The 27,627-nt window shown below is 49.3% G+C and overlaps 1 protein-coding gene across 2 annotated transcripts in view; it reads left to right on the top strand.

The window, feature by feature from the left end:
* Positions 1-7,032, top strand: part of Amotl1 (angiomotin like 1) — a 98,047-nt gene extending 91,015 nt beyond the window's left edge. For both annotated transcript variants that reach the window (XM_052752445.1, XM_052752451.1), the window contains exons 12-13: positions 586-861; positions 1,514-7,032. In XM_052752445.1, the coding sequence (XP_052608405.1) occupies positions 586-861; positions 1,514-1,620 (383 nt within the window). In that variant the 3' untranslated portion in view covers positions 1,621-7,032. The remainder of the gene's footprint in view (positions 1-585; positions 862-1,513) is intronic.
* Positions 7,033-27,627: the final 20,595 nt, after the last annotated feature.

Genomic DNA, 27,627 nt, shown 5'->3' with positions numbered 1-27,627 from the left:
CTGCACTGTTATACCTCTTTATCAGTGTCATTGGTGCCTACATATCAGTCACAGAAACAGGAGGGACTCTGAGGGTTCAGGAGGCCACCTTCACAGACTCCTACACAGGACTTCAGGTTTTCCCATTTCGCACATGATGGACTTGAAGAGGTGTCGGAGACAACAGTGTCCACCTTCTTAATTGCTGAGCAGATCCCAGGAGAGATTTATTCTTCTCCCACATCTGGATCACTGTGTCTGAGTCTGGGCAGTGGTGAGGTGGGATTCAGATTGGCAGGGCTGAGTGGCAAGGGTCTTTTTACCCTCAGACATACCCCACCAATCCAACTATGGTTTTCAGTTGTTTGAATTTAGAATACAAATACCAACTCCACAAAGAATGTAATTACCTAGGACTGGGGACATAATATAGGAGTATTTCTCATCTCATTAAGCACACACGCACACACATGCTTATTAAGGGTTTAGTGAATAAATCATTGAATAAATGAAGTCATTCCTACTCTGGAAAAAAAAAGGTAAGTTTTCTTACAAAAGGCAATGGAGGGAAACAGATCATCCTTGAAAAGTGACTTCTTCCTTCAGGATTCCTGCTGGGGAAGGAGCATCAGGGCCAGGCCTCTGGCCCTCTGCTGCCAACCACACCTGCCTCTGCACTGTCCCCTCCGGCTTCCGCCACGTCGGCGGGCAGCACCCATGCCAAGACAGGCAGCAAGGACAGCAGCACCCAGACAGACAAGAGCACTGAGCTCTTCTGGCCCAGCATGGCTTCCCTCCCCAGCCGCGGCAGGCTGAGCACCGCCCCTTCCAACAGCCCCATCCTGAAACACCCAGCTGCCAAAGGGACCGTGGAGAAACCGGGTATGTAGCCCCTACCTCTACCTCGCTTGGAGTCCCCATGAGACTGTGTGACTTGAGGGAGGGAATCTAGATGGGAGCTGTGGAAAGTTCAGGAAGCCCAGCTGGCTGCTGTGTTTCAGTAGTGGTCATCACAGTGACTTTCAGACTGTGTGTGTTCTTTGTTGTTAGACTAAAATATGTCTAGATGTGCTTAGTTCATTACTAGAGAAGAGGAGCACCCAGCTCGAGTGACCTGGCCATATGTGTGTTCTACCCTGCCCGGGGGTAGGTAGAACAAATATCTGATAGAAGTAACTTAGGGGAGGGGGATTTACTGTGGGCTCATGGCTTGGGGGAACAGTCTATCACAGTAGGTACAGCAAGGCAGGACTGAAATGTGAGGCTGCTTGTTCACATCTTTGCAGACAGGAAATAGGGGAATTTGGGTCTTCAGCAGCTTTCTCCTTTCTTAATTTTTACTCAGTCCAGAACCCTAAGACACTGTCTTCTCTGGGAGCCCCCCACTAGTCATTCTGTACTCCCACTGAGATATTCTCAGCCTCCCATGAGTACACCAAGGTGCCTGAGACTCTCAGGCAGGCCAGGACATTAGAAATGCTTGGGAACCAAGGCACCTGCTCCTGGTTGCTGATGCTTGCCCTCGGTTTGACAGAGAGCTCTCCTGGCCATGGGAAGTCGACAGACCACAGAAGCCGTGTCAGCAGCTCATTGCACAAGCCCGAGTTCCCAGATGGGGAGATGATGGAGGTGCTCATCTAGCCCTCGTCCTGTGGAGCTTCACACCAGCATGCTGACAAGAAAGATGGCTGAAAGAAGAGAAGACCTAGATGGTAGTAGCTGGGAAACCAGGACAGGTGTGGACACTTCATGTTACCAAAGCAGCTGGCTCACAGGACTGCAGGAAGGGAGAAAAGATGCATGCAGACTTGGAAGCAGAGTTGAGAAGAAATAGGAGTGAGATTTTCCATTGTAGAGAAAGTGTATGTCATGGGGCGGCTCCATGCTTCCCCTATTCTTGGCTTATAGACAGATGAAGAAGAGCTGGGCCTTCCTTGGAACCACCCCATTCCCTTTGCCTCTTAGAAGGTTTGGTTTAAGAAGAATCTGCTGGAAATCCTGAAAACCCATCTTGGCATAATGTAGTGTTTCTGTGTCATCATGGGGTTGCACGTGTGCATGCTTGTGTGTGCGTGTGCGTGTGCGTGTGTGTGTGTGTGTGTGTGTGTGTGTGTGTGTGTGTGTGTGTGCCTGTCCTTTGAAGATACATCCAGGGTAATGGGGAATTCCACAGGCACCTACTCGGCTGTTTGGTTTGTGGGCTCAGTGTGAGGCTTTGCTTGTCTGAACAGGATGGGAGTGTTGTGACCACGTCCTCACCCACCCTAACTCCTTGGAGCTTGTCTCTGCCTCTGCTCTATTTCCTTACTTTACTTTGTCGTGTTTTTTTCTGTTTTCTGAGACATAGCAGATTTCCTTACACTTGGGACTTAGGAGACTGTCATTTTTGCTGTGGTGTCCAGTGGGACAGAGCCTCATGCTGGCACCCTGGCTGCCCCCACCCCTCACCTTTGCTTAGCTGAGCTGCAGCTGTTAATTTCACGTGAGCCAGGAAACCTGGATGGGGAGCAGGAGTCCATGAGTCACTGACGTCACATCATGCCTCTAATTTGGTTTTCACTCACATCTACTCTCCTGCAAGAAGCCTGACAGTTATGCCCCATTGTCCTGCCAGGAAGACCTCAGTGTGAACAGGTGTGCAGGTTCCTGATGGTGGTTTACACACAGCTCCCCAGGCAGCTGCCAAGATCTCACCAGGCATTCTGGGCCACTTTCTCAGATTTGAGGCTTTCCAGTCTTCCCATTGCTCTCCGCCGTCCCATTCTGCCCTGGTTGCTGTTGGTGAGCACAAAGGCTTCCCTGATCCCTTCTTTCCTGTGGCCTTGCTTTGTAATCCAAGATTGGTAGACACACGGCGTGGCCAGCATCTCACAAGGGATGCAGCTTACCTGAAGTGAGGCAGCCATGTCATGGAAATGAGCCACCATGAGCGAGGGGCAGGGCCCTGGGGCTGTGGCCACAGTAAAGTGTCCTGCACATTGCTGTGGATGCTGGCCTCCTGCAGGGCACAAGAAAAGCCTTCCAGGGCACAGATGGCTGGCCCTTCAGGCTCCTGAACTTTCCCCAGCTCAGTAGGATTTGTTTTCCAAGTCCCTTTCCTCATCACAACTTTTCCCTCAAGGGAAGAAAGAAGAGCGCTAAGTCTGTGATTTTTAAAGTCCCTCTTAAACGCAGCCCTGAAGATGGATCTGCTCGGGGAGCTCTGCTCGGGTCATTTGTTCCAGGACTTGTCCCCAGGGGAAAACCTGAGTGAAATTGTGACCTCCCCAGGTTGAGGTGGTGCATGGATTGTGAGAGATGTAGCCTGGAGATCAGATCAGATCAGATCAGAGGAGAAGTGGTGTTGTCCAACACCTGAGCCATCTGACAGGACAAAGGAGGTGGGACTGGCCTCCCCAAGTTCCACCTGGCAGTGGACACTGGCCTTGGAGCTCCCACCAGCCCCTTACCTCTTCTTGTCTCATATCTCTGGCAGCTTGAGTACCGGGCTTGCCCCGTGTCCTGTGGGGGAGGGGTGAGAAGACAGTGTAGGAGATCTCGCCAGCTGCGAGGAGCTGGAGGATGGGTGCAGGTTGGGGTGGGGACCATTTTGGATAGGGCATGGAGTTTAGTTAATGGCAACTAGCTCTCTTAAGAGCATGTTGTCTCCAATTAGTGTTGGGGACAAACTAGACAGGAGAGTGTATAGAGGTGGGAAATTCGTGAGGTCTTCCAGCCCTATGCCATGTCTGAGCCCCTCTGCCCAAACTTCGGTGGCATGTCTCCCAGCATAGGGGTGAAGCACTGCCCCATTTACTCAAAGTCTAGTGTGAGTATTCCAGACACACTGCACACTTGGGCAGAAGGTCCCTGCTCCAGCCCTCCCTCCTGCACCGTCAATATTTCAGTTGTCAAAACACAAAGGGGACGCGGACAGTTTGGGGGCTTTAACTACATGTGTACTGTGGCTTTCGTCCAAGACTCCATGTTGAGAAAATGTCTATGGCGTTAAGGCCAAGGCCCTTTGGACTTCCATTATGTAATTCTCTTAGAAAATACAGGACGAAGGAGCTTTAGCACTCAGCAGCCATTCCGAGCTCTGGGCTGTCCACAGTATCTGATCTTGACACTGAGAACAACAGCACTACGTAGGTATTTTAGTGCTGACGGCATGCAGGACCAGAAAAAGTGCCCGTTAACTGGTTCATAAAGCACCAGGGGAACAAGGCCAGGAACAATCTCCTGAGCGCACACACAGATGCCGAAACTGGACCCAAGAGGCTTACAGCCCGTCTCCAAGCTTCGAAGCCGATGCTAAGACTCAGAAGAGCAGTCCACAGCCTTGAACGTGATGCGCAGAGCTGTACCTGGGTGCTCTGTGGCCCCGTTTATGATACTTGTGTGCACACAGGGAAGCTGTCACACCTCTTGGGGCCTGAGAACAGGACTAAGCCCAAACCTATAAGTACCAAACCCCGCCACCCTCAGGCGGGGACAGAAGTCTTCATGTTCTGTTAAAAGCACAACGACAAAGCAGATTTTTTTTTTTAAAAGAGCCCTTCCTCATAGAGCAGATGTCTAGTCTTCAGGCATCCCAGGAGCATTTGACCATGGGATCTGAGGCTCTTGTCTCAGGGTAAAGGGTGAAGGCCATGGCGTTTAGTGATAACTTGACCAGCATCCTGCTTCATCCTTGAGTGGGCCATGTGGTGATGTCTGCCTGCTTCCAGGTATCAGGTGGAACATGAGAAGTGTAGGTCAGGTCTCTGCCACTGGGTGGTTTCATTAAGTAGATGGTTCTGTATGTAAGAACTCGTCCTGTCTGGAGGTTCACAGCACTAAGCTGCTGGGGAAAACACATTAATTTCCAAAGAATTAAGAGTGTGTGCTGAGCACTTGACATTGTTCTTTCTGCTTCCCAGAAGCTGTTGACCAGGAACTGTGGAGTGTCCAGCATGTTCCCACTGTGCCTCCTGGGTGGGCTGCCCTGCTGTACCTCCAGCTTTTCTTAGGGGTAGGGACAAGGACTAGGGGACCAGTCTTGTTCAGTCCTGCAAAGGTCTCTCTTTGGAGCCCATGTAGCTTGACGTTTCACTTTGAGTGGATCAAGAAAGTTGTTCCAAGTGAGTTTCTGGCCTCAGAACAGAGAAGCCAGCGGTTCTACAATCAGGAAAGCAGCTCTGGTGTCCCCTGCAGAGAGGCCAGATACGTGTCCTGTTGACTGTCCCCTGCTTGGCCTCAGCACCTCACATTAAATGTAGTGGCTGAAGCTCCTCCTTCCAAGAGCTGATGAGCTGGGTCCTCCTCTCCCTGCCACAGACTAGAGACTTTTACGAACTGTCAGATAAGGCTGAAGTCCCGGAGACAGTAAGGTCACAGTGATTTGTAAGGGGTTTCCAGGCAGGTCTCTCGTGTAGGCTGCGGAGAGCTGTGCTGAGTGGGAGGGTGCGTTCTCCAAGCACACAACCTCTTCCTTGTCTGCATTGGAGTGCAATGTTTCTCTGTGTTCTCCGGTGATCGCACACCCCCTTTTAAGCAAAGGAGTCTTGTGGATGTTGGAAACAAGATCTGGCAAATGTTCTTAAATGGTGAAGCCAGAGAAAAACCAGGAACTTCCCCCAAAGTGGAGTCAGCCAGTCTCTAAGTATGTATGTTGGCTTTCTTATACTCTTTCTAATTGATTACTGTGTTCTAAATGTCCTTAGTTGGTGTGAGGGTTGTTTAAAGCATTTGCTTGTGGGGCGGCTCCATGGGAGATAGGCTGTATAGTAACAAACCTCAGAAGCCAGCCGGCTAGCAGTATTTTTCCCTGTTATCAGTAGCATACCCTTTCTTGTTTAGTAATTTAATAGTATAATACAATGTGTATATGTAAGTGCATACATATGAGGTGGAATTTCTTAATATCCAGAAACTCCTACTGTTTGCCATGAGCTTTCTGCTTGGGAGGGCCGCAGGGCTCCCCAGGTAAATCAGTTGTTGACTTCTCTAGCAGAATGGCCTCCAGGGTCTGGCACGTTCCCCTGATTCCCCGTGAGGTCAGAGGTCCTTGTTTTTTTAAAGTGGATTTAAGTATGAACACAGAGGGCAATGAGTCAGAATAAGAGTCCCAGGGCCAGCGAGATGGCTCAGTGGAACAGGCATTGCCTCCAAAGCCAAGATCCCCAGGACTCACGTGGTAGGAGGAGGGAACCAGCTCCTGCAAATGCTCCTCTGGCCTACACACACACACACACACACACACACACACACACAGTTTTTAGAAGACTATCAAGACATGTAGGAAGAGTTGTCAGTACATGTGACCTTTGGGGCCTTGTTTTCAAGCCCGTTTCTCTTGCCAGCCCCCCTCCCCCCCGCATAAGCTACAGACCTAAGTACACATCCATTAGTATGAACACCCAGTAGTAGGTATTCTGTAAAATGGAGACATACTTAAGTGCATGTTATTGTCGTGTGTGCTGTGACTGAGGTGTGTCCTCTGCCCTCCCTTCAAGGCAATGCATGTACAGCAGTTTCTAGGATCAGCTTCTCTGTTTTATCGCCTGTGGTCTGTTTACTCGTGACTTTGCCTGGGAGTCTGCTCTCACATACACACCTGTGAGTATTTATTACAAAGCAGAGTGGGGACAGGCTTATCCACAGTACTTGTATTTGAATGTTTTCTAGGAGGGACGGTGGCGCCTCCTCCTCAGTGAGGCACTGACAGAATCTGTGTCAGACTCTGGAACAGTCAGCACAGGCGCCAGCATCAGCCTGAGTGCCCTGGGGCCACTGTCCTTTCCGCTTGCCCTGTGTGTGTGTGTGGGGGGGTGGTGGTCGTGTGTCCCTGTGCTGGGGGCATGTGCCGCGCTGCCCAGCACGCTCTGGTATCCACATGTAATCTTTGGCATCTTTGTGTCTGGACTGTATTGAGAGGTGGTGTACAGATCTGTACAGATGGGTCCATGTGCAGAGTGGACAAGTCCCCCCACAGTGGATATGGATACTGTTGGTCAGCCAAAGATTTTCCTGTTCTTTGCTGCTTAAACTTTGTGCCTTAATATTGTAAATAATAAATGGGTAAAACAGCAAGGTGGCTCTTCTTTCCCCTCCTTGTACTGTTTTTCTCCACAGGACAAAAAGGAAGCGCACACGTCTCATGGTGACACCCTGCGCTTGCGAGCGCCTCTTGGTGCTAGCTCCAGAGCCTGCGGCTGCCCCAGCGGCCCTCAACCCACACAGGCTCATGAAGGAGACGTTGAGTCATTGCAGCACTGCTGGAGTTGGCAGCCCACACTCCCTGCCCGGAAGATGAATGAGGAGGGGAAAGAAGTGTGGGAGGCTGGGCTGGGGGGGTGGGGTGGTCCTCTCCGCCTATGCAGGCACCCTCTGAGAACTCATGGATGCTGGCCTGAGACTGGGAAACAGCGCTCACTGCCTTGGGGATTCACCCAAGCAGCCTGGATACCAGGGAGCAGACCACAGTCAGACATGCTCTGTGCCCCAAGATGCACAGGGGAAAGGGTGGCTGCTTTGTCACAAGAGAATTAGCGGGGTGGGGGTCAGGGGGTGGTTTGATAGCAGTGAGTCACATGATAAACTAGAATTCTGGCAAGGAGCCTCTGTGACTAACACTGGCCGGAATGAATCCCCTGAGAGTCCACACAGCAGGCAAAGGCACGTCTGGTGACTAGAAATCACTGACTTGAGAAAGGGGCCCTGTCCTCTGTTTATCTCTGGCCATGTCTTCTGGAATAGAAATCTGTCTCCATCCCAGGTCCCAGCAGGGGAGGGGATGAAGGAGGCAGCTCCCAACCCCCACAAGCACCGTGTGGTCCCTTTCAATCCTTGAAGTAGTCTAGTCCCTGTCTGTCTGTAAAGACCAGGACACTGAGGCTCAAACAGAAGCAGAAGTTAGCAGGGCGGAGATGTCAGCCCTGGTCTTCTGACACAGTTGGCAGACTTGCTTGCTCTCCGTGGGTCCCTGGGGGCGCAGAGCTCAGGCCTCTGTCTGCCTCGCTTCTTGTACATCCTGCCTTCTCTCCAGATACAGCCATCCTCTGAAGAACTGTTTCTTTTTTGGAGTAATCCTCACATACTCATTAGGAATTCAGTCACATAAAATGGGACCAGCAGTTACTTATGAGAGCTGCTACTCTTGGGCTGGGTGTTAGGTCTGTTACCTTGTCGATGAAGGAAAACGAGGAGAGCGCAATAGTTCTCAAAACGGCGTTTCAGGCAGAGTGCTACGGAAGAGCACATTAAGAATGCAAACGAGGCCGGGCGGTGGTGGCGCACGCCTTTAATCCCAGCACTCGGGAGGCAGAGCCAGGCGGATCTCTGTGAGTTCGAGGCCAGCCTGGGCTACCAAGTGAGTCCCAGGAAAGGCGCAAAGCTACACAGAGAAACCCTGTCTCGAAAAACCAAAAAAAAAAAAAAAAAAAAAAAAAAAAAAAAAAAAAAAAGAATGCAAACGAACTCATGTCACATCCAACAGACAGCACCCTGTGTCTCTGGTACTGGCATGCCAAGGAAAGGGTTCTGAGGTTAGCCACAGTCTGGGAACCAGGAGGCCAGGCACTGCTGGGCTGGCACACTGACACTGGGTATGGTACATCGAGGAACTGGGCTAGGACCTCTCTGAGAGACTGCTGGGTCCAGTCTCTCCAGGATGCTGGGAGTGAAACCCAGTGCTGGGGCAGAGGGACCCACATGTGCATTTCGCCAGTCAGAGCACTAGTACAGAAGCCCCTGGACCCTCTAAACAGAATCTATGTGGAAATTGCATGTGTGAATAGGTGGGTATAGACAGAGATGCGAAAAAGGTCAACCCCAGAACAGCATCCTTCATTCTGACACATCCTCTCTTTCTCTGTGTTACTGTGAACCTAGGCCCTTCCTCAGCAATGGCTCTTAATAGACCCATTTACGCCAAGAAACAGGTGCTTTTGGTGTGTAAAGAAAACATGGAGACAAGAGATTGCTCGGTGATTAGAGTGTATACTGCTCTTCCAGAGGACCTGAGTTCAATTCTCAGAACCCACGTTGGAGGGTTCACAATGTCCTTTAACTCTGGCTCTAGGGAACAGAGGTTTGGGACATATCATGCCTCTTCCAAGGAATGCTGTCTGGAGCTAATGAGCCATCATGGGTGTTTAGGACCTAGGTAGAGAGGACCAGAAACAAAAGGGACTATCACAGTCTATGAGCAAATAATGGCACTCTAGCTCAAGCCATGAACACCACAGTACCTTCCATACAAACAAAGCCAGACTAAGGAGAGAAAGAAATGAACTTAGCTGCGAGGCAAGTGTAAGGATTCTAAGTAGGTGAGAAAGACTGTTCCATCAGTGGTTTGGAATGGAATCTTCCAGTCAGATTTGGAGCAATCCCTCCTGGCTAGATGTTTGGGAAATGGCTATTTCACAGGAAAGTGGTTTTTTTTATTCCTGTTTCTGATTACCATTTAAAATGTTTCAATTTCCATTTCAACATCCCAGTTGATAGTTAGATGGCACAGAGAAAAACATAGTAAACACTGAAAGTCTTTGTAACTGAGCAAATGCCCCTGGAACTCCACACAAGTGTTCCCAGACCACAGCAGACATCCTTAATGTTCTGTAGTTAGACAGACTGTAGCAAGCATCTTTCCCTTTCAACGTGTGCATTAGGTTTCTGCCACTGTATTAAAATGCCCGAGGAACTCAGCTCAGAGAAGGACACGTTTGACTCATCGTTCTCGAGGCTTTGCTCTGTAATTGTTTGGCACTGTCACAATGGGCCTACAGCAAAACAGAACAAAACTGGCAACTCCTGGGAGGCAGGAACAGCAAAAGAGAGCAGAAGGAAGGGGCAAGACCAAAACCCACCATTCAGAGGCGTGTTCCCAGTGACCTGCTTCCACTCTGCCCCGCGTCGTAACTGGGGCCCCACCCACAAAAATATCGTTAGCTAGAACCAAACCTTCAGCACAGCCTCTGGTGACATTCTACATCCAAACTACAGCATCCCACTCCTGCTCTCAGAGGCTCACCAGGCACAACGCCGTCTGTCTCCAGGAAACTTCATGTTCTTAACCGTTTCAGTACTGTTGGAAGGTCAGAGTCTAAGACAAGACTCTTAGCTGCAAGTCTGCACAGATTAAAAAATCCATTGCAGTGGGCAGTGGGTGGTGGTGTTGCACACCTTTGATCCCAGCATTTGGGAAGTAGAGGCAGGTGGATCTCTGTGAGTTTGAAGTCAGCCTGGTCTACAGAGTGAGTTCCAGGAAAGCCAGGGCTGCAGAGAGAAACCCCGTCTCAACAACAACAACAACAACAAAAACCAAACAAATCTATTTGCATATTTCCAACACAAAATGGCACAGAATGAAGGTTTCCATTACAGAAGGAGAGAATTGGGAGTGGGAGCATATAAAAAGGAGACAGAACAAAGCAAAATCAAACCCAGCAAGACAAATATTCAATCTATAACTCCATGCCCAGCATCTGGGGCATGTGCTGATAGGATGGTACCTCCACAGGAATGTGGCAGCGTCATCACTATGGCTACCCTTGGGCTCACTCTGCTCATTGTGGTACCTTTCCTCAACAAATGTTCCATGTTCCGGCATCTCTAACTTCCTGGGGTCTCCACTGCAGCCCCCACTTCACTCTCACAGCTCCGTGTTCTGTCCTTTCCGAGGCCCCTTTACTGCATGACACATGGCCTCCCAAGCTTCCCTGTGGCATTTGGGTGAAAATCTCTATGATCAGCTCTTGCATTTTCTATGTTAATAAAATTAGTGTCATGAAGGATGCCAAGGTCTGCCAGCAACTCGGGCAATCAGTGGGCCCACTCAGATCATGGCTGCAGTAGTTGCTGTGTGGCGGAGACTGAGCCTGGTGAAGTAACTCCTTAGAGCCAATTCTGGTCAATCCCACGTGAGCTGGGCTTCTCAGCGTTCACTCCTCAGAGCAAAGCCTTTCAAACAAATTTGTACTTTTACTGCTTGAGACTGGCCAGTTCTTGAGATGCCTCGAAACGTGCTCTCTGTTGTCCTCGTCAAAGTTCCGGCTTCTTTTTAATGACGCCATCCCCTCAGCAACACCACCGTCTTTAGCCCCCATTTTCTGGGCACTTTTCTGTCTAAACTACAAAGTCTCTCAAGTCTTTCCACTCTGCTCTTTGTGTTCCGTTTTCATTATAAACCTGGCCAGTATTCTAGTAGCCAGGAGTGCCCATACCACATCAAGAGTGATTGTCCTGTCTTAATTTGCTCCACCAGATTAATACGTTCTTTATCACAATGTAATATCAATGACCTCTAGAACAATTCCTAGTGGAGCCCTCATTTGCATATGAAATCTGATAGCCACGCCCCTTTAAACCAATTTCCTACTAGCCTTCCATTGTTAAGATAAGATAAGAAAATACTCTGAGGCAAACAATTGAAAGGAGGAAAGATTTGTTTTGCTCACAGTTTCAGAGATTCTCATGCTTGGTCACTAGGCTCCATTGCTGTGGGCCTGAGAGAAGGCTGAATGCCAGGGCAGTGGAAACATGTGGTAGCAGAGACTAATCCCTTCACAACAGCCAGGAAGCAGAAAGAGCAAGTGGGAACTCCATTTCTTCAAGTTTCTATGGCTGCATAAAGGGGGGCTCTAGACAGACCCCCAGATCTCTCAGGACTAGCCCAGGAAATGGCCTGACCATTTGCAGTGAGAAGTTAGATGAGCACCTTCTGAGCTGCCATGCCTACCTTCTCCTGACTCCTCCTCGTGGCACAGTGCTTGCAGCTCGTGTGAGGCATCCCTGGGATGCTCACCTTTCCCTTCATCCTTTGCACTCTGTAGGTGAAAAGCCCTCATTCCCGAAGTTCTCTTCCAAGCAGTACAAGGTGCACCCTAAAGGAAGCACGGTCTCTGTGCTAAGATCCCTGCTGGACACTATGGAGGACAGCAATGCTTTCTAAACTGCCTGTGCTCAGAAGTTAGCTTGCAAGATAAATCAGGAGCTATGAAAGATCTTTCTGTCGCCAAAAGATGTCATAGGTGTATGTGTGAGTGTGTGTGTGTGTGTGTGTGTGTGTGTGTGTGTGTGTGTGTGTGTGTACGCGCGCGCGCTCTTGCGATGCTTCCTATATCCCAGCAGGTCAATATTTCACATTGTATCCAGGTGAGGCAAAGCCCCATTTATTCCTGACAGGTCTGTCACTCTCTGACATGAATGATTTTAAAAGCTGAACTGGTGGCTGGGGAGATGGCTCAAGGGTTAGGAGCACTGGCTGCAGCCGGGTGTGGTGGCGCACTCCTTTAATCCCAACACTCAGGAGGCAGAGGCAGGTAGATCTCTGAGTTCGAAGCCAGCCTGGTCTACAATTCAAGTTTCAGGATGGCCAGGCCTGTTACACAAAGAAACCCTGTCTCAGGCTGTGGTGGGTTGGGGGGGAGAAAACTGGCTGCTCTTCCAGAGGATCCAGGTTCAATTCCCAGCACCCACATGGTGACTCACAACAGTCTATAACTCCAGTCTCAGAAGATCCAAAACCTCCTTCTGACTTTCTTGGACAGTGCACACACATAGTACACAGACATACATGTAGACAAAATGCTCATACACATAAAATAAAATTAAAAGAAAAAAAAAGCTGAACCAGAAGCTTGTGAGAGCCTCTCCACCTGTGAGGCCTATGGATGGATAGCTTTGCCCATGTTCTTAGACACTCTTAATGAATCTTTATGTATGTACAGGACTCATGGGCTGCATGAGTCATTTGGAGCATAACATGAACCTCCACCCCAGTGCCTTCAATATACAGCTATTTAAGCTCTACAGAGTGACCCAGGCTGGCTTCTCCCCAGCACTCAAGATGGGACCTGGTGCTTAAGACACCCAGAAAACATTACTGTGCCCAGAAATATTTGAACATTTCTATTCCTGCCTGTGCCCACGGGTCCACTGTCTGGAAAGCTCTCTGGTCATCTTCCCACATCTAACTTACTCTGTAGTGTTCAGGTTGCCAGGGTCGAAGTCGATTGCTGCTCTTGCATCATGAGCTGAGTCCCTTAAGAAAACTGTTGCAGGACACAGAGCAGACATCATGTCTGTTTTTCCACTACTGTGACCCTGGTGCCTAGTGAGTTCTGACCCAGAGCAGGAGCTCTGCTGACTGAGTCAGCCCTGGGGATCTGATAGGGACGTGTTGTAGGGTGCAGAAGTCGGCCAGTTCCATCACAGACGCCAGGGCTGCTGCATGCCAGTGGTCCAACCCTGGCCTCAGTTGACCTCTTATGAACTATTTACAGAGCATCTGCCGGCTGATTTATCTGGGCTAGGAATCCTGGATTGGACCCAGAGAAGATGCTCATTAAAAGCTGAGCTAACTGAGCTGGGCGGTAGTGGCGCCCTTTAATCCCAGCACTTGGGAGGCAGAGGCAGGTGGATCACTGTGAGTTGGAGGCCAGCCTGGTCTACAGAGCAAGTTCCAGGACAGGTTCCAAAGCTACACAGAAAAACCCTGTCTTGAAAAAAACAAAACAAAAAACAAAAAAGCTGAGCTAACTGTGAAATGCCCTAAGCTTCTCACTACATATGTTCAGTAACTGTGTTATGGAAACTGGAAGAAGACATCCTGGAGGAATTTTTATTTAAAATGTTTATGTGAGTAATACATATTTGTTATGAAGCCAACAAAACAGTATAGAAATGTACAAAAAAAGCATTCCTTCTTGTAAGTAGTCATTATTAACAGCTTGGAGGATTTGCTCCTAGACTTTTCTGCAGATATATACAAACAAGTAGTCATATATAGGGCTCTGGATAAACACGTAGTAATCTGGAACAATAGATCATGTTAGTCAAATAACATGGTTTTCATTGACGACCACATCACAGCCTTTCCTGACAGCACATAGAGATATCTGTCTTTTATGTTGAGCTGTTCAGACAGCAGGATGGTGAGGGTGACAGGGGCATCTCCGTGGAGACGTACTGGAGGAAGGACATCTCCATGGAGACGTTCCAGAGGAAGGAGGCTTGTTCTACAAACACAGCTGCACCTGTGAGACAGCATGAGAACGCACAGGTTGCATGCTCACCTTCCTGCATCTGGAGGGCCCAAAAGGCTGAGGAACGCAGTTTACATAAGGAAAGCTATTGAAGATGGCCAGTGTCAGCTCTGTGGAGTTCCCCAGGGCTTAGGGAGTTGGGTGGGCTCCTTACCGTGCAAGGGAGAGTCTCCTGCAAGAAGATCCTCTTTCCTCCATCAGGCAGCAGATAGGACCTGAAAGACTGTATGGCAGAAGCTGAGCCACTGGGCTCTGTGATGTAATGGGCAGAGAACAGAACAAGGTGGTTAAATATCAGAAGGACAGAGTGTAAGCTCTGCAGACACTGACTGACAGCTATCCCGCTGCACCCAGGAGGCGATGCTTCCTACAGGAGTTTATCCCGAGACATCCTGGCTCTGGCTACTCCACTGGGATCAGGGCATCTGGACTCTTCACGCCAAGGTGAAGGTTTCTATACTCAGAACCTGCTGAGATGGGTGATGGGAGTCTTCCCCTTTTGTTTTGAGGTGAACTGCCCTTCTTTGTGCTTGATTCAAAATTCCAAATTTACAATTTATTGTCTAACTTTTATTCAGTGGAGGAGGAGGTGCTGAGAGTCTCTCACTTTGTACCCCTGGCTGGGCTGGCTTTGCCCTCACCGAGATCCCCCTACCTCTGTGTCCACAGTGCTGGGATCACAGGCACACGCCACAACACTTGGATTAAGAGTTTCTTAATAATAATTTAAAACAACACTGTATAATTCCCACTACGTCTACATGAACAGTGAGAGGTCTTGAACTGCGGAAACTGTGGCTTTGCTTTAGAAATGAGCTGTATATCTTTCACCCTGACCTTGGGGAACATTGACATTGTTGTCCACACCACTCTCCTCGGGACACCAGCTGTTACTCTGACCAAGCTATTTAGAAGTATTTTAAGTGTGTAGTAATGATAAGCAGCAGGCCAGGCCTGGCTCAGTGGTACCTGAGTTCCTTCATCCCATCCTCAACTGCTGGTTTTTGTTGTTATTGCTGTTTTCACACACTTTTGAGCAACTGTCGTAGCAACTGACATTGCAATCCCCCAAACTCCACAGAACCCCAACTTCCCTGGTTCAACACAGCTTGTTCAGCTCCATTCCTACCCAGAAAGCCTCTGGCAACTCTCTCAAGGGCTGATTCTCCATGCCATGTCCTACCTTTGGCCTGAAGAACGTAATTCAGCTCGGCCCTCGTCCAGCCCAACTGCGCTCAGTGAGGATGTTCACATTGACCACTCCCTCGTACCCACTCTCACTCCGCAGGGAACTCTTGGAGGTTTTCTTTTCTGTTTCACAGATGTTTACTTTAGGAGTCACTTGTAAAAAGACTCATTCGTGAGGAAACTGGGAATTATCACATGTCCAGCATGTTTCAGATCCTGGGTGGATGCAGATAATTCGGACCACCTTAGCAATCTTGAAGGAAGCAGAGGGATACTGGGTGAAGCATATTAATCCTCACAACAAGCCCAGTGGGAGTCAGCGAGGCTCAGCAAACTGCCAAGGGACACATCCAGGTGACAGGATGTCGTCTGAGAGGAGGCTCGGGTGATTCCCAAAGCCAAGGCTTCCATTGCCGCTTCCAAGGCTGAGGTCACGAGACAAGTACAGGAAACTGTTTCTTGTCGATTGGAGCATTCCCCAGCCTCAGTGATAGTGTGTGACCTTTGGCCTGTCACTCACCCCTTCAGGACATCAGTGTCTAACCTATCAAGAGAGAACATCAATCCCCTTCTCATGAAAGTTCCCAGTAGAAGAGTGTGACAGGTCTGTACTCTGTGCAGACCGGAAACAGAGCACTGACCTGAAACTCCAGCCCTTCTACCCCAGGCCATGCTTGTCCCAAGATCCGGGTGACAGGAAGGCCCCTTCTTCCTACGGTGCGTTTCTGGAAGCTGCTTCACAGGTTGACACAGATCTTCCGAGGAGCACATCACTGTACTCTGTGAAAACCTGTTTTCTTCCTCCTTTGACCCTCGCTGGCCTCTTCCAGAGGGGCTGAACATGAACCTCTTACCTGCCTTGCTTGTTTTCAGTCTGAGGTCTTGTCTGAAGGGCTTGGAGGTGGCTCACAACAAATCACACAGACACTGAAGACCCTTGACATTTGTGACTCTGAGCCCACTGGGTTAGTCTTTAACAACGCTGAAGATCACTGACATGAAACACCTAAACCAAAATTGAAATTCCCTGAAATCTGAGCCACTGGGGACAGTCCAGGCTATTTGCTGGGCTGTGCACATTGCTCCTACCCTCCCTCTCTCCAAGGCCAGTGGCACCCTGTAGGGCAAAGCTGGCAATACGTGGTCCCCTGCCTGTGCTCACAAAGCCCAGCCAAGACTGTGTTGATATCAAAGGGGCTTGAGCTCACTGGCAGGAGCTGATGGATTTCAGACAAGAGTGGGCATGGACAGTTGACTGATTTCAGTGGATTCATTTTTCTTACTTCTTTCCTAAGGTGTTCATAGACACATCTTCAAAATAAAAGTATTTCAAAGGACAAATCCCCACAGTTTCTCCTCTTGGCTAAGAGGTCCCAAAGCCCTGTGTCGAAGTCTGTGTTTTAACCTGACTTTTAAGGAAGTCAGTCAATCTGTTACTGCTGTGTGGATGCTGGGAGGGATGTAGCAGCCCTGGAGCAGACAAGGAGTGTTTTCCATCCCTGGAAGTCACAGAGAGATGGAGCAATTAGGCAGACACGGTGGCTTTGTGTTCCAGATGAGGTGCCTGAAGCCACATATCCACTACCTCTTATAGTAAGGGGTGACAAGCTGACTTTTGTTCCCAGGGAAACATTACCTCATCCCTCAAGGTTGCTAGCTGCAAACGCAGCCTTGAGAAACGGCCCAGGAAAGAGTAGTAGGGAACTTGCATTCTTGAAGTGCCTACTAGGAACCTGCAGAGGTGCTCAGCAACCATGAAGAGAATGCAGGGGCCATGCCTAGACTGGCCTCCAGAGAACAGTACTCACTGGTCCTGGGTTGCCATGGGCAACCAGGACTGCTAAGCTGCTCCGCTCCAGCTCTGTCACTCCCTCAGGGAGCTCTGGCCCAGTTCTCTGACCTCTGACCTCTGACGTGACAGCCAAGAGCAATAGGGTGGCTAAGCTTCCTGACATCCCCGCCACCCATTTCCTTTCCATTCGCATTTGAGGAGACTGAGGCTCACATAAGCGAGAGAACTCACCACCAGGTGGTGCCGGTGGATCGAGACTCTTTCTGGTCAGCTTTGACAAGATGAATTCCTCTTTCTTGGCTCTGACCTCTGGCCTCTGTTCCCTACCTGGCTCAGAGTCAGAGGTTCTTAGGGGGCTCTGAACCAGTCTGTCCAAATGTGTTGTAGAGGGTGCCTTGAAACATAATGGGCTTCTAGAACAATCCAAAGCTACTGATGGCTACTGTAAATTAGAAGAGGACACTCTTCCTTCAAGGCACTTGATTGTCATTTGCTGGCAAACTGCCGGCATACACACCTAGGGAGATGTCACGCTCATGTCACCGCTGGCAGTTGGGCAGTGTGCAACCTGTCAACCACGCATGGTCATGCTGAGTCACACATGCTTGCCAGCCGCGTGGTCTCGGGCAAGTCACTGCACTCTCTGAGGTTCGGTGCCATCAGAATGGAGACAACGTGCCCTTCCTTTCATGCCTTCCTCCTTCCTCCTGCCCCGCGTGACTCCCACCTTCTACCCCAGGTCCCCCCACTCACAAGGTTTGGACCAGAAATTAGGAAAGACGTGATTCAAGGTCAAGGAGAAGAGCTGCTCCTGCTGAGAGACATGGAAATGATGAAGAAAGATGGTGGCCCCAGGAGGATGGGAAGTCTTCGGGATGACACTCAGTTTCAGGAGGTCTAAGTGAGGTCCTTCTGCACTCCCCTCCTCCCTGTGTGTTTCGAGAGGAGCTTGACTGGAGTGAGGTTGCTCTTCAGGCTCCTCCCTCTTCAGAGACCCAATCCTTCCTCCATAGCCTCCATTCCCTCTCTCCACCCTTCTTCCTTCCTCTTCGCCATGCCTGCTTTCAGAGAATGTCAGATGAGGCCTCCCAGTTCCTTGGAAATTCGCCTCTAAATAGTTCTAGGGTGAGATTCTAAGTCTGATCAGTGAATGAATGCTAGCCTTGGGAAAGGACTTTTCAGTGGCAAGGCTTGCAGCAGAGAGCTTGCCATCAGGAGCATGCCTTCGGGAAGCTTCTGAAGATGAGCAACAGTTCTCCCCGACTGTGAGAGCCGACCTCCTGCACTGGGCCAGGCTAGCAAACCTGGTCTTCGCTTCTGACACTGTGTCCCCTCCACCTGGACTCAGGGGTTCTACCCACAGAATTGAAGTTTCTAACAGTCGTGCTTGGGTACAGAGACGGAGGTGGCATTGAAATCTTTCCTAATGACCCGTTAAGGAATCCTTATGGCTCCAGGGATTTGGCCAGCTCACTGCTGTGAGAATGAGGCCGCATTATGAACTTGAGAAGTGTGTGAGGAAAAGATATGGAAAATCCTTAAGTGAGTCCTGAAACATGAGCACGTTTATATTCAAGGCACCGACACTGAGCAGGCTCTGATGAGTGCTAGGACAAGCCCATGGCTTTGTTCCTCAAGGGGTCGGCATCTGAACTCCAGGCTGGCCTGCAAGTCCACCTCAGGACACACAGTCTTCCCTCTGGACATCAGTTGCCCTGCGTGCCTGTTAGGAACAGCCCTCATTTTCAAGAACTTGAAGGGCTGACTTTGAAATCCAAGGAATCCCAGAAGCACCTTCACCCCATTAGGGTTTTCTTGACACCATGTCAATACCTTGAGGCTTCCTAGGTAGCAGGGTCTTTTCAGGATTTAGAGTCAAGTCTACAATGTTTATGTTGTGAAGTTTCTCACAATTCTGCTTTCACTTCTGGGTCACACCATGAATAAGTTGAGAAACTTGTCAGGAATATTCCTGTGGCTCCTCTATGGAGTTCACAAGGACAGAGAGAGCAGGGTGAGAGGTGCCCTGCCAGTGAAATCCCAGTCATGAGAACACAGTTCAGTGGCACACCAACAAAAAACTCACTGTGTATTCTGCAAGGGAACATGGTGGAGACACTCTGTCAGAAAGAGACTCGACATGAGGAGTACCTCTTACACCTCAGGCTGCACTCCGTCCTGGGAGTCTACACGGCGGTTTGCCCTCCGACCTCCAGCAGAAAGGGCAGAGTGCTCCTTGGGGCCTTGAGAATGCCCTTAGTTCATCACCCTCACCCTAACCTGGAAGAAAGTGGGATTTGGGGTGATAACTTTATTTCCTGGAGCTTTCACTTCAAGTAACTCTTACCTCTCCACCTAGTCCTGTCCCTACTTGCCATAAACGTAAACTCAATCTCCTCCAGTGGTAATAGAGTGCCTAAATATAATCAGGAATAAAACCCAGGCCATGCTGGGCTCTGTTGGTCAAGGACTCCCAGATTTCGCTTAATCCTGATTAGGAGGATGTTAATCCTAGCTTAAAGGACAAGGGACCAATGAAATCATCATAACCTCTCATCAGTTCCTGCCTGCTCTCTCACGGAGAGGGAAAAGGATAAGAAAGAACAGAGATAACTGGAGGTTTTCTTCATTGGGGAGGTATCAACCTCTACCTGGTAGGTCTCTTTCTTAATATTATGTTAAAACACAATGGAGGGCTGGAGAAATGGCTCAGAGGTTAAGAGCACTGACTGCTCTTCCAGAGGTCCTAAGTTCAATTCCCAGCAACCACATGGTGGCTCACAACCATCTGTAATAAGGTCTGGTGCCCTCTTCTGGTCAAACATGCTGTATACATAATAAATAAGTAAATCTTTAAAAAAAAAAACTTTAAAAAAAAAACACAATGGAGACAGAATCAAAAATTAACAGCCTTTATTAATTCAAGCTCCTTTTGAGAAATCAAAGTAGGGGATGGAGGGATGGCTCAAGAGCATTTGCTGTCCTTGCAGAGGACACTGTTTGGATTCCCAGCACCCAAAAAGTGGCGGCTCACAACTGTTTGCAACCCCAGTTCTAAGGGACCTGGCTTTCTCTTTCAGCCTCTGTGGGCACTGAGCACATGTGGCACCCAGGCGTGCATTCAGGCCAAACACCGTACGTCTAAAATTCAAAAGAAACCATTTGGGAGTCAGAGAGACGGCTCAGCAGCTAAGAGCACTGGCTGCTCTTCCAGAGAACCTAGGTTGGATTCCCAGCATCCACATGACAGCTCACAACTGTTCGTAACTCCAGCTCCAGATCCAATGCCTTCTTCTGGCCTCCTCAGGCACTGCATGGATACGGTACACAAACACACATGCAGGAAAAACACCTACACACATAAAAAAAATAATTAAATAATTCTAAAAAAAGAAAAAATCAAAATAGAATAGCTCTGGATGCATTCCATATAAATAAGTGATCTGGTGCGATCAAGATGTCAGTCCCAGCAGACGTGAGAGACCACACCAAGGTCTTCATGAAGCTCTAGTCACGAGAGACACTGAACTCAAGCTGCTTCAAGAGAGGCTAGTGCTGGGCGTAGTGGCACCCGCCTTTAACCTCAGCACTTGGGAGGCAGAGACAGGTGGACCTCTGTGGGTTCGAGGCTCACCTGTCTAGGACAGTCAGAGCTACAGAGTGAGACCCTGTCTCGAAAAACAAACAAGCAAACACACACAGATGAAGGAAGGCTGGTGTACTGGGACACCCACTAGGACAAAGTGAGAAAGGCAAGGCTGACAGGGGTCTCCAAGTCCAAGTGGCAGTGTTGAGCGCGGGTAACGCCTGTTTGGAGGACAGAGGAGCGTTGAAGGCTTTGGTTCTTTAGAAACCCTGACCAAGCTCACTTCTACTGTCATTGCTCACTGTACACGAACACTGCCGTCAAACAACCCTGGAGAATCCGTGGATCTGCCACACGGCAGGTCCGTGGATCTGCCACACGGCGGGTGCAGCACTTCCTGAGACTGCCACAGCTCCACCATGGAAAAAGAAGTGACCATTCCTATAGGGGTGTCCCTGGACGCCCAGAGTCTAAAGCAAAGCCGTTCTCCCCTTGTGGTTGGTGACAAAATGAGTGACATGTGACACAGGTTGACAGGCTTCTTCGTATTCATGTTGCTCCCAAATAAACATGTGCTATTATAATATTTTCCGTGCTTGTAACTTCCTACTCGCGGTGAGCCAAATGTAAAATAGTAAATAAAGTCAATAGGAAAATCAAAAGCATTATTTTTAGAATGAACTTTGAGAAGCATGTGTGTGTTTAATAACATTCCTTCAGCCGAGGGGAAGAAAGAAGTTAGCTATCTGTTCCACCTTTTGATGTTTCGACAGGGTGTTAGGAAGTCTTCACCCTGGGGAACGGCGCTCTTGCTGGGCTGATGCTGGCGCCCCTTAGTGGTCAAACAGGGGAATGACTGTCACATTCCCTGGGCTCTTAACCGGGGACTATGGGGTAGAGGGAGCCTGGATCGAACTTTGATATTCCTGTAACCTTTGCACAACTTAGTGCCAAGTTTCAGCTTTCATGTCCCATTGAAGACAGTTGATTCTGGGGTTGCTCCCACATTCTCAGGACAGGGCAGGGTCTGGCTGAGGACTCAAGAAATGCCCCTTGCCTTTAGTATTACATTTTCTCTACAGAAGTTTGGTTAAGTCTGACTGCCAGAGGGCAATGACTTAGAAAGGGAGACAGTACAGAGATGGAAAATGAGCTGGCTTTCTAGTCTCTGTTCTTGCGAAGAGCTCATCCTAGGAGTCTCTTTGGCTGCAAATGCATCTAGAATGGTCACAGAGGGGCCCCTGGGCATTAAAGAACATGAATACCGGGAAGCCTACTATATATATCCCCTGCTCCTCAAGTGCTCAGAACATCAGTTTCCACCCTGCATGCAAATGTTAAGAGCATTTTTAGGGCTAGAGAGAAAGCTTGGGAATTAAGAGCATTTGCAGAGCACACTTGGCTCCTGGCACCTCTAACTCCAACTCCAGGGGATCCAGCATCCTCCTCTGTCTCCACAGGCACCACAGACATGTACAAACACACACACACACACACACACACACACACACACACACACACACACAAACACAAACACACACACACACACACAAACACAAACACACACACACACACACACACCTTTATAAAGGGGGGTTTTAAGGCCCCCAGTGTCTTAATTTCCCTTTAGGCATATGTCTGTAGAAAGACATCTCCCAATGTCTTGCCAGATAACAGTTATTTACTGACCACTTACCATGTGTCTACACCACCTGCCCAGTGTCAACACTGCCTGTCTCGTCCCTACACTACCTCCCCTACACCCATACTTTCTGCTCCGGGCCCACCCCTCCTGCCTTACCTACATGGCCTTCCCCATGCCTTCACTGCCCCATTACCTACATGGCTTACCCTACTCCTGGCCTGCACAGCCTGCCTTGTGCCTGCTTCATGGTAGCATGTTCCTTTTAAACATGATGCTTTCTCTCTAAGGCTGATTATGTCTCCTAGAGTGGCTGCTTTCATTTCATGAACCGTGACTTCTCGGGTCAAACTTGGCAGGGGGTAGTCCTTTAAAAAGAAAAGGGGAAATGAGGTGGTGTGTTCATTCAATGTGAATACTATAAACAGTGACTTCCAGCTCCATGCTCACTGAAGATCTGCTCGTGAATTCAACCTCAGTTATATACCAGACATTAAGTGTCTGCTGGATCCTGAACAAATCAGAACGAGATATATCCACCATACAAGATCAAGCAGGGGTTCAGACTGTGCCACAGGTGGGGGTGGGATCAACTGCAGAACCCGGGAGCCTTGCTAATAGACACACAAGCACACACACACACACACACACACACACACACACACACACACACACGTCACAGAACTAGGTGGCACAAGGACGTTTTTCCATTTGGGCTCTTGGGAAGCAGCTGCAGAGATAGAGTCTGGGATGTGAGTGGGGTGGAGGATTGAAGAGAGGAAGACAGAACTGCACTGTGATCCTATCAAAGCCTTGGGCAAACCAATGCGGGCGCCGGAGAAAAGTGCCTGCTGTGAGTTTTCCAGTCAGCCTGGACCGATGGCCTTCTCCTCCCCATGTGCCTCCCTGTAACTGATGTGGAGCTGAAGGTTGGGAAGTGTCTATTGATAGATAGGCTCCTCTCAATTGGGCAGGTCCTTCTTGGAGGGGACAGAAGGATGGTTGCTTCAGAGGGAGGCTTCTTCATTGCAAAAGTGTCTAAACCAGGACTTGAACAGGATGGCAGTGCATTGGCTGCTTTTCTTGTTGGTATAACAAAACATCCGGCAAAGCACCTTAAGGAAGGAAGGGTCTTTGGGGCTGGGTTTGACGGCAGAGTCTATGACAGCAGAGAAGTCATGGTGACAGAGGTAGCTGGTCACATTGTACCCGCAGTCAAGAATCAGGGAGATGAATGCTGGTGCTAAGTTCATTGTCTCCTTTTTATTTAGTCCAGGACCCAGCTGATAGAAAGATGACACCCACATTCACCAAGAACCACCTTGTCTGGGGTGTGTCCATGGTGATTCTAAATATAGGCAAAACGACAAGATTAACCATCCCAATTCCACTGTCGTCTAGACACCTAAGCACATCACCTAAGTCATAATATTCAGTCTCTGGCCTTCAAAGCCTCATTTTCATCTCATAATGCAAAAATGCATTTAGTCAATCTCCATAGTCCTTAACAGATCCAACACCTTAAATGCCTAAAGTCTGTTCTGAGACTCAAGGCAAACTCTTAGATTGAACCCCAGTAAAATAAAAGGCAAATCACATGCTTTCTTTATCCAACGGCACAAAACAAACAGCCTCCTCCCCAGAGAAGGGGTGGGAGGATAGCAAGTGAAGACTGGAGAAAGCCAGACCCAAATCCAGCCAGGCAAACACCAAACGTCAAGCCCCATGTCTGGCATCTGGAGCTTATGATGGAACCATCCCACTCCAACAGGCGTAGGTAGTCTTGGCTTTCAGCTCTACCTGAGGCACACAGATTTTCTCTTAGGCTGGGTCCACATCATGACTGTGGCATTCCTCAGCAGATGGCCCACGGTCCTGACACTGACCACATCCTGGGACCTCCGCTGCAGCTCAGTCTTCACCTCCCCACCTTCATGCAATGGCCTCTGGGGGCTTGCTTGCAGGGAGTCCAAACCTGCCACACACTGCCTGGCTTCAGCAGCTTTCTGGAGCTTTGGTGCATGTCTCCATGATCCCTTCATTCTTCCGTATTTCATGCTAGGAAACCAGTGCAATGTGGACACTGCTGGCGGGTTGAACTGCCAAATCTTTTTACTCATCATGAGAGAAGAGTGACCCATAGGATAGTGCCACCCACATTCAGACTCTTCCCTTCTCAATCAAATCTCTCTGGAAACATTCAGACACACTCTACAGGTATGTTTCCATGGTGACAGTGAGGATCGTCACCGGTATATAGTGGGAAGTGGTAGAAGAAGCAGTTGGTGTGGGAGCTTGGAGGAAGCAGGTGCAAGCATGGTTGGGGCCAGAAAGAGGCAGTTAGAGTAAGCAATAAGGCCAAGGTACAGAGATGAGAGTGGAAAGGCCGAAGGGTCAGAGCCTCGCAGGGTCACTTGGCAAAGAGTTTGCATTTGATCCTCTTGGTCTGAAGATGCATTTAGGAATGTTCGGGACATCGCTTGTGGCCTCTATATAAGCGGTAGGTTGGGAGGTGAGGACAGTGTGGTACCCCAAGTGCTGGAAGCAGATAACCCTATTAGCAGATTGTAGGTCTTTAAAGAATGTCCCAAGTAAAGGAGGCTTCCTGAGAAGGTCTGCCCTCCTCATGGATGGAGAGTAGACTGGCCCAGGATTCTTGTTGGTCATGAAGAAGAGGCAGCAGAGCCCTACACCTCAGCAAGGCTGGGCAGTGTCTGCTTCTATTCCTTTGGAAGGAATCCGACCCCAGCACCATGAATAGTGCCTGGAAAGGCCTTCAGCTCCTTCTCCATTTTCCTTTCTCCTATCATTTGGAAGCAAGCCCCAGATGCTACATCATTTTATACCCCTATTTCAAGGTATATCATCAAAAATGAGAATGTGCTTTTAAAAGTATAGCCACAGTACTTTGAAGATCTGGGAGAGTGGTGTGGTGGAGAAGGGCTTGTCAGCTGTGGGGGGCAGAGACAAAGAGCTGCAGGATGGGAGAAGCAGCTGTGTCGGGGATGATGAGGATGCAGAGCTGATCTTGCAGTTCTTTGGTTTCTCATCTCAGCCTTGTTCCACCAGAGAGCATGCCTTAACCTTGAAGAGATAAAATGTCGTTTCGTTTCAGGAGTATAATGGCACAGATGAAAATTAAGGATGAGGTTGGTCCTGCTAAGAAAGTAAGATCCTCTCCCTCAGAAGCTGAAAACACGAGGCAGTCTGGAGAGGAGTCACAGGAAGAGAGAGAGAAGCACAGTTCACACTCAGCTGAGGGCAGGGAAGAGAAAACAGGCGACTGTAAAACCATGTTTCAGCAAAGGAAGACAAGTTCTGAACAGGGTGCTCAGAGCTGCTGGAAGATGCATGCAGTGGGAAGAGCCGCAGGAAGGTGAGGCCCTAGGCAGGGACTTTGTGCAGAAGGAAACACAGAGACGTGAGGAGACCACCTGCACACTTCCAGCACCATGGAGCCCCTGATGTCATGCCTGGCCAGTCGCCATGGACTTTATCTCCTCAAACTGTGAGGCAGAGTAAGCACTTCTTCCCTTAAGTGGCTTTGCTAGGGATTCTGTCACGGCTGCATGTATGGTTATTAGTTCACCATGGAAACAATCTATACAAATTGTATGTGGCCCACACCAGTGCAACCGCACTGCAGGATTTGAAGGGTGTCATGTGGTAGGGTCTGTCTACCCACTCTGGGTCACTTCAGAGAAAAATCTGGAGGCCCAGGTCAGAACAGAGAAACCCTAAAGAGCATCTGCACTCCACGCAGAAGAGAGATGGTCCGCTGTCTTGGAAGGTGTTCTCAGGTTACTCTGGGGGCTACCTGCTCAGAATGTCTGGGTGGCAACCAGCCTGGAGACTCAAGGGAAGGCCCTCTTTACCTCTAAGTCTCCCAAATTCTTTCATGTCTGAAGTCCTGTGGGGGTTTACATAAGAATGACCCCCATAGACTCATATATTTGAATGCTTCGTCACCAGGGAGTGGGACTGTCTGAAAGGATTAGAAGGATTAGGAGGGTTAGGAGGTGTGGCCTTGTTGGAGGAAATGTGTCCCACCAGGACCACGCCCAGGCTCAGTCTCTCTCTCTCTCTCTCTCTCTCTCTCTCTCTCTCTCTCTCTCTCTCTCTCTCTCTTTCTCCCTTCCCTGCTGCCTATGGAACAGGATGTAGTGCTCATCTACTTCTCCAGCTGTGGGAGCCTGTTTTCAGGTTCCTCATGGCTTTACCCAGCAGGTCTGCATAGAGGGGATGATTGGACCATGGGCCTGAGTGCAGGTGTCTGAGATGGTCTGCACTTGACTGTGCTGTGGGGGAGGTCTTTTGCTCCATCCCTTGCTGTTTCTATAAATACTCTAGGGCAGAGACAGTCATGACCCATTGGAATAGGTTCCAGGCCCTCTCAAGGCTATCCTGCATTTTCTATCTGTTTATCTCCACAGTCTAAATCCTTCTATCTAATATTTCCTGCTGCTCTCACTCAAGAAAACTCTGGGGAACTGTGGGGGTGGTGGGTAGCTGCTCTGAATCCATCACCCTGACAGCCTTCATGTTGACATGCTTCCCTCCATGATGGTAATGGACTAACCCTCGAAAACTGTAAGCAAGCCCCCAATTAAATGGTTTCTTTTATAATAGTTGCCTTGGTCATGGTGCCTTTTCACAGCAATAAACAGTATTTAGACAAGTCCTATTCCTGGGAAAGTAAACCAAAGCCTGATCCAATTATAACTTGGCCTATTTGCTTTATGTTGTTCTCATAATTGGCCCTTCCTTACCCAGAACCCTACATCCTGCACAGAGACAGAGTACTGGGAATTCACAGTCTGATAGGAACACGCTGAAATGAAGGCAATAAACATGAATAAGTCACCTCCTGTTCAAAATTCTCCAGCCTATTCATTCACTTACCCCTCCCTGCAAACCCAGGGGAGTGGAAGAAGCAGAAATCTCTATTCCTGCTCTACAGAGAAGGGGGCTCCGAGAGAGCCAGGGCTGTCCAGCGGCACTCAGATTTTGGAAGGACAAGCTTGCAGCTCCTTGCTTTCTGCAAGCGAGGATGTGGGTGGAACCAGGAGAGGTGGTGTATTATCACAGCACATAGAGATGTCCTTGGGTCTAACAACTCCAGCCCCTAGAACAGACAGGACACAGGTTGATACGGCATAACCAGCTTCTTCTGGGCAAATGAGGGAGGAGTCTACAGATGTCTCCCAATAAATGAATGAGATTCTAGTGCCCCATATCTTTGTGCTGTGGGTACCAGAGCCTCCAACACAGAAGAGAAACGAGAAGGATCAAAGGCAGGGCCAGGCCTCAGAGAGGAAAGAAGCCAGGCCCTCTCTTCCACAGCCTTTCCCAAGAGAACATTCCAAGATCCCTCCCATCCACACACAGTTGGAGGCCCAGGGATGGCCCTGGAGGCTAGTCATGGAGCAGT

The sequence above is a fragment of the Peromyscus californicus genome, unplaced genomic scaffold (assembly GCF_007827085.1).
Source record: "Peromyscus californicus insignis strain IS unplaced genomic scaffold, ASM782708v3 Scaffold_11__1_contigs__length_118956290, whole genome shotgun sequence".
NCBI classification, from domain to species: domain Eukaryota; kingdom Metazoa; phylum Chordata; class Mammalia; order Rodentia; family Cricetidae; genus Peromyscus; species Peromyscus californicus.
The sequence above is the reverse complement of the archived record's forward strand: the minus strand, read 5'-3'. Positions and strand labels throughout refer to the sequence as shown.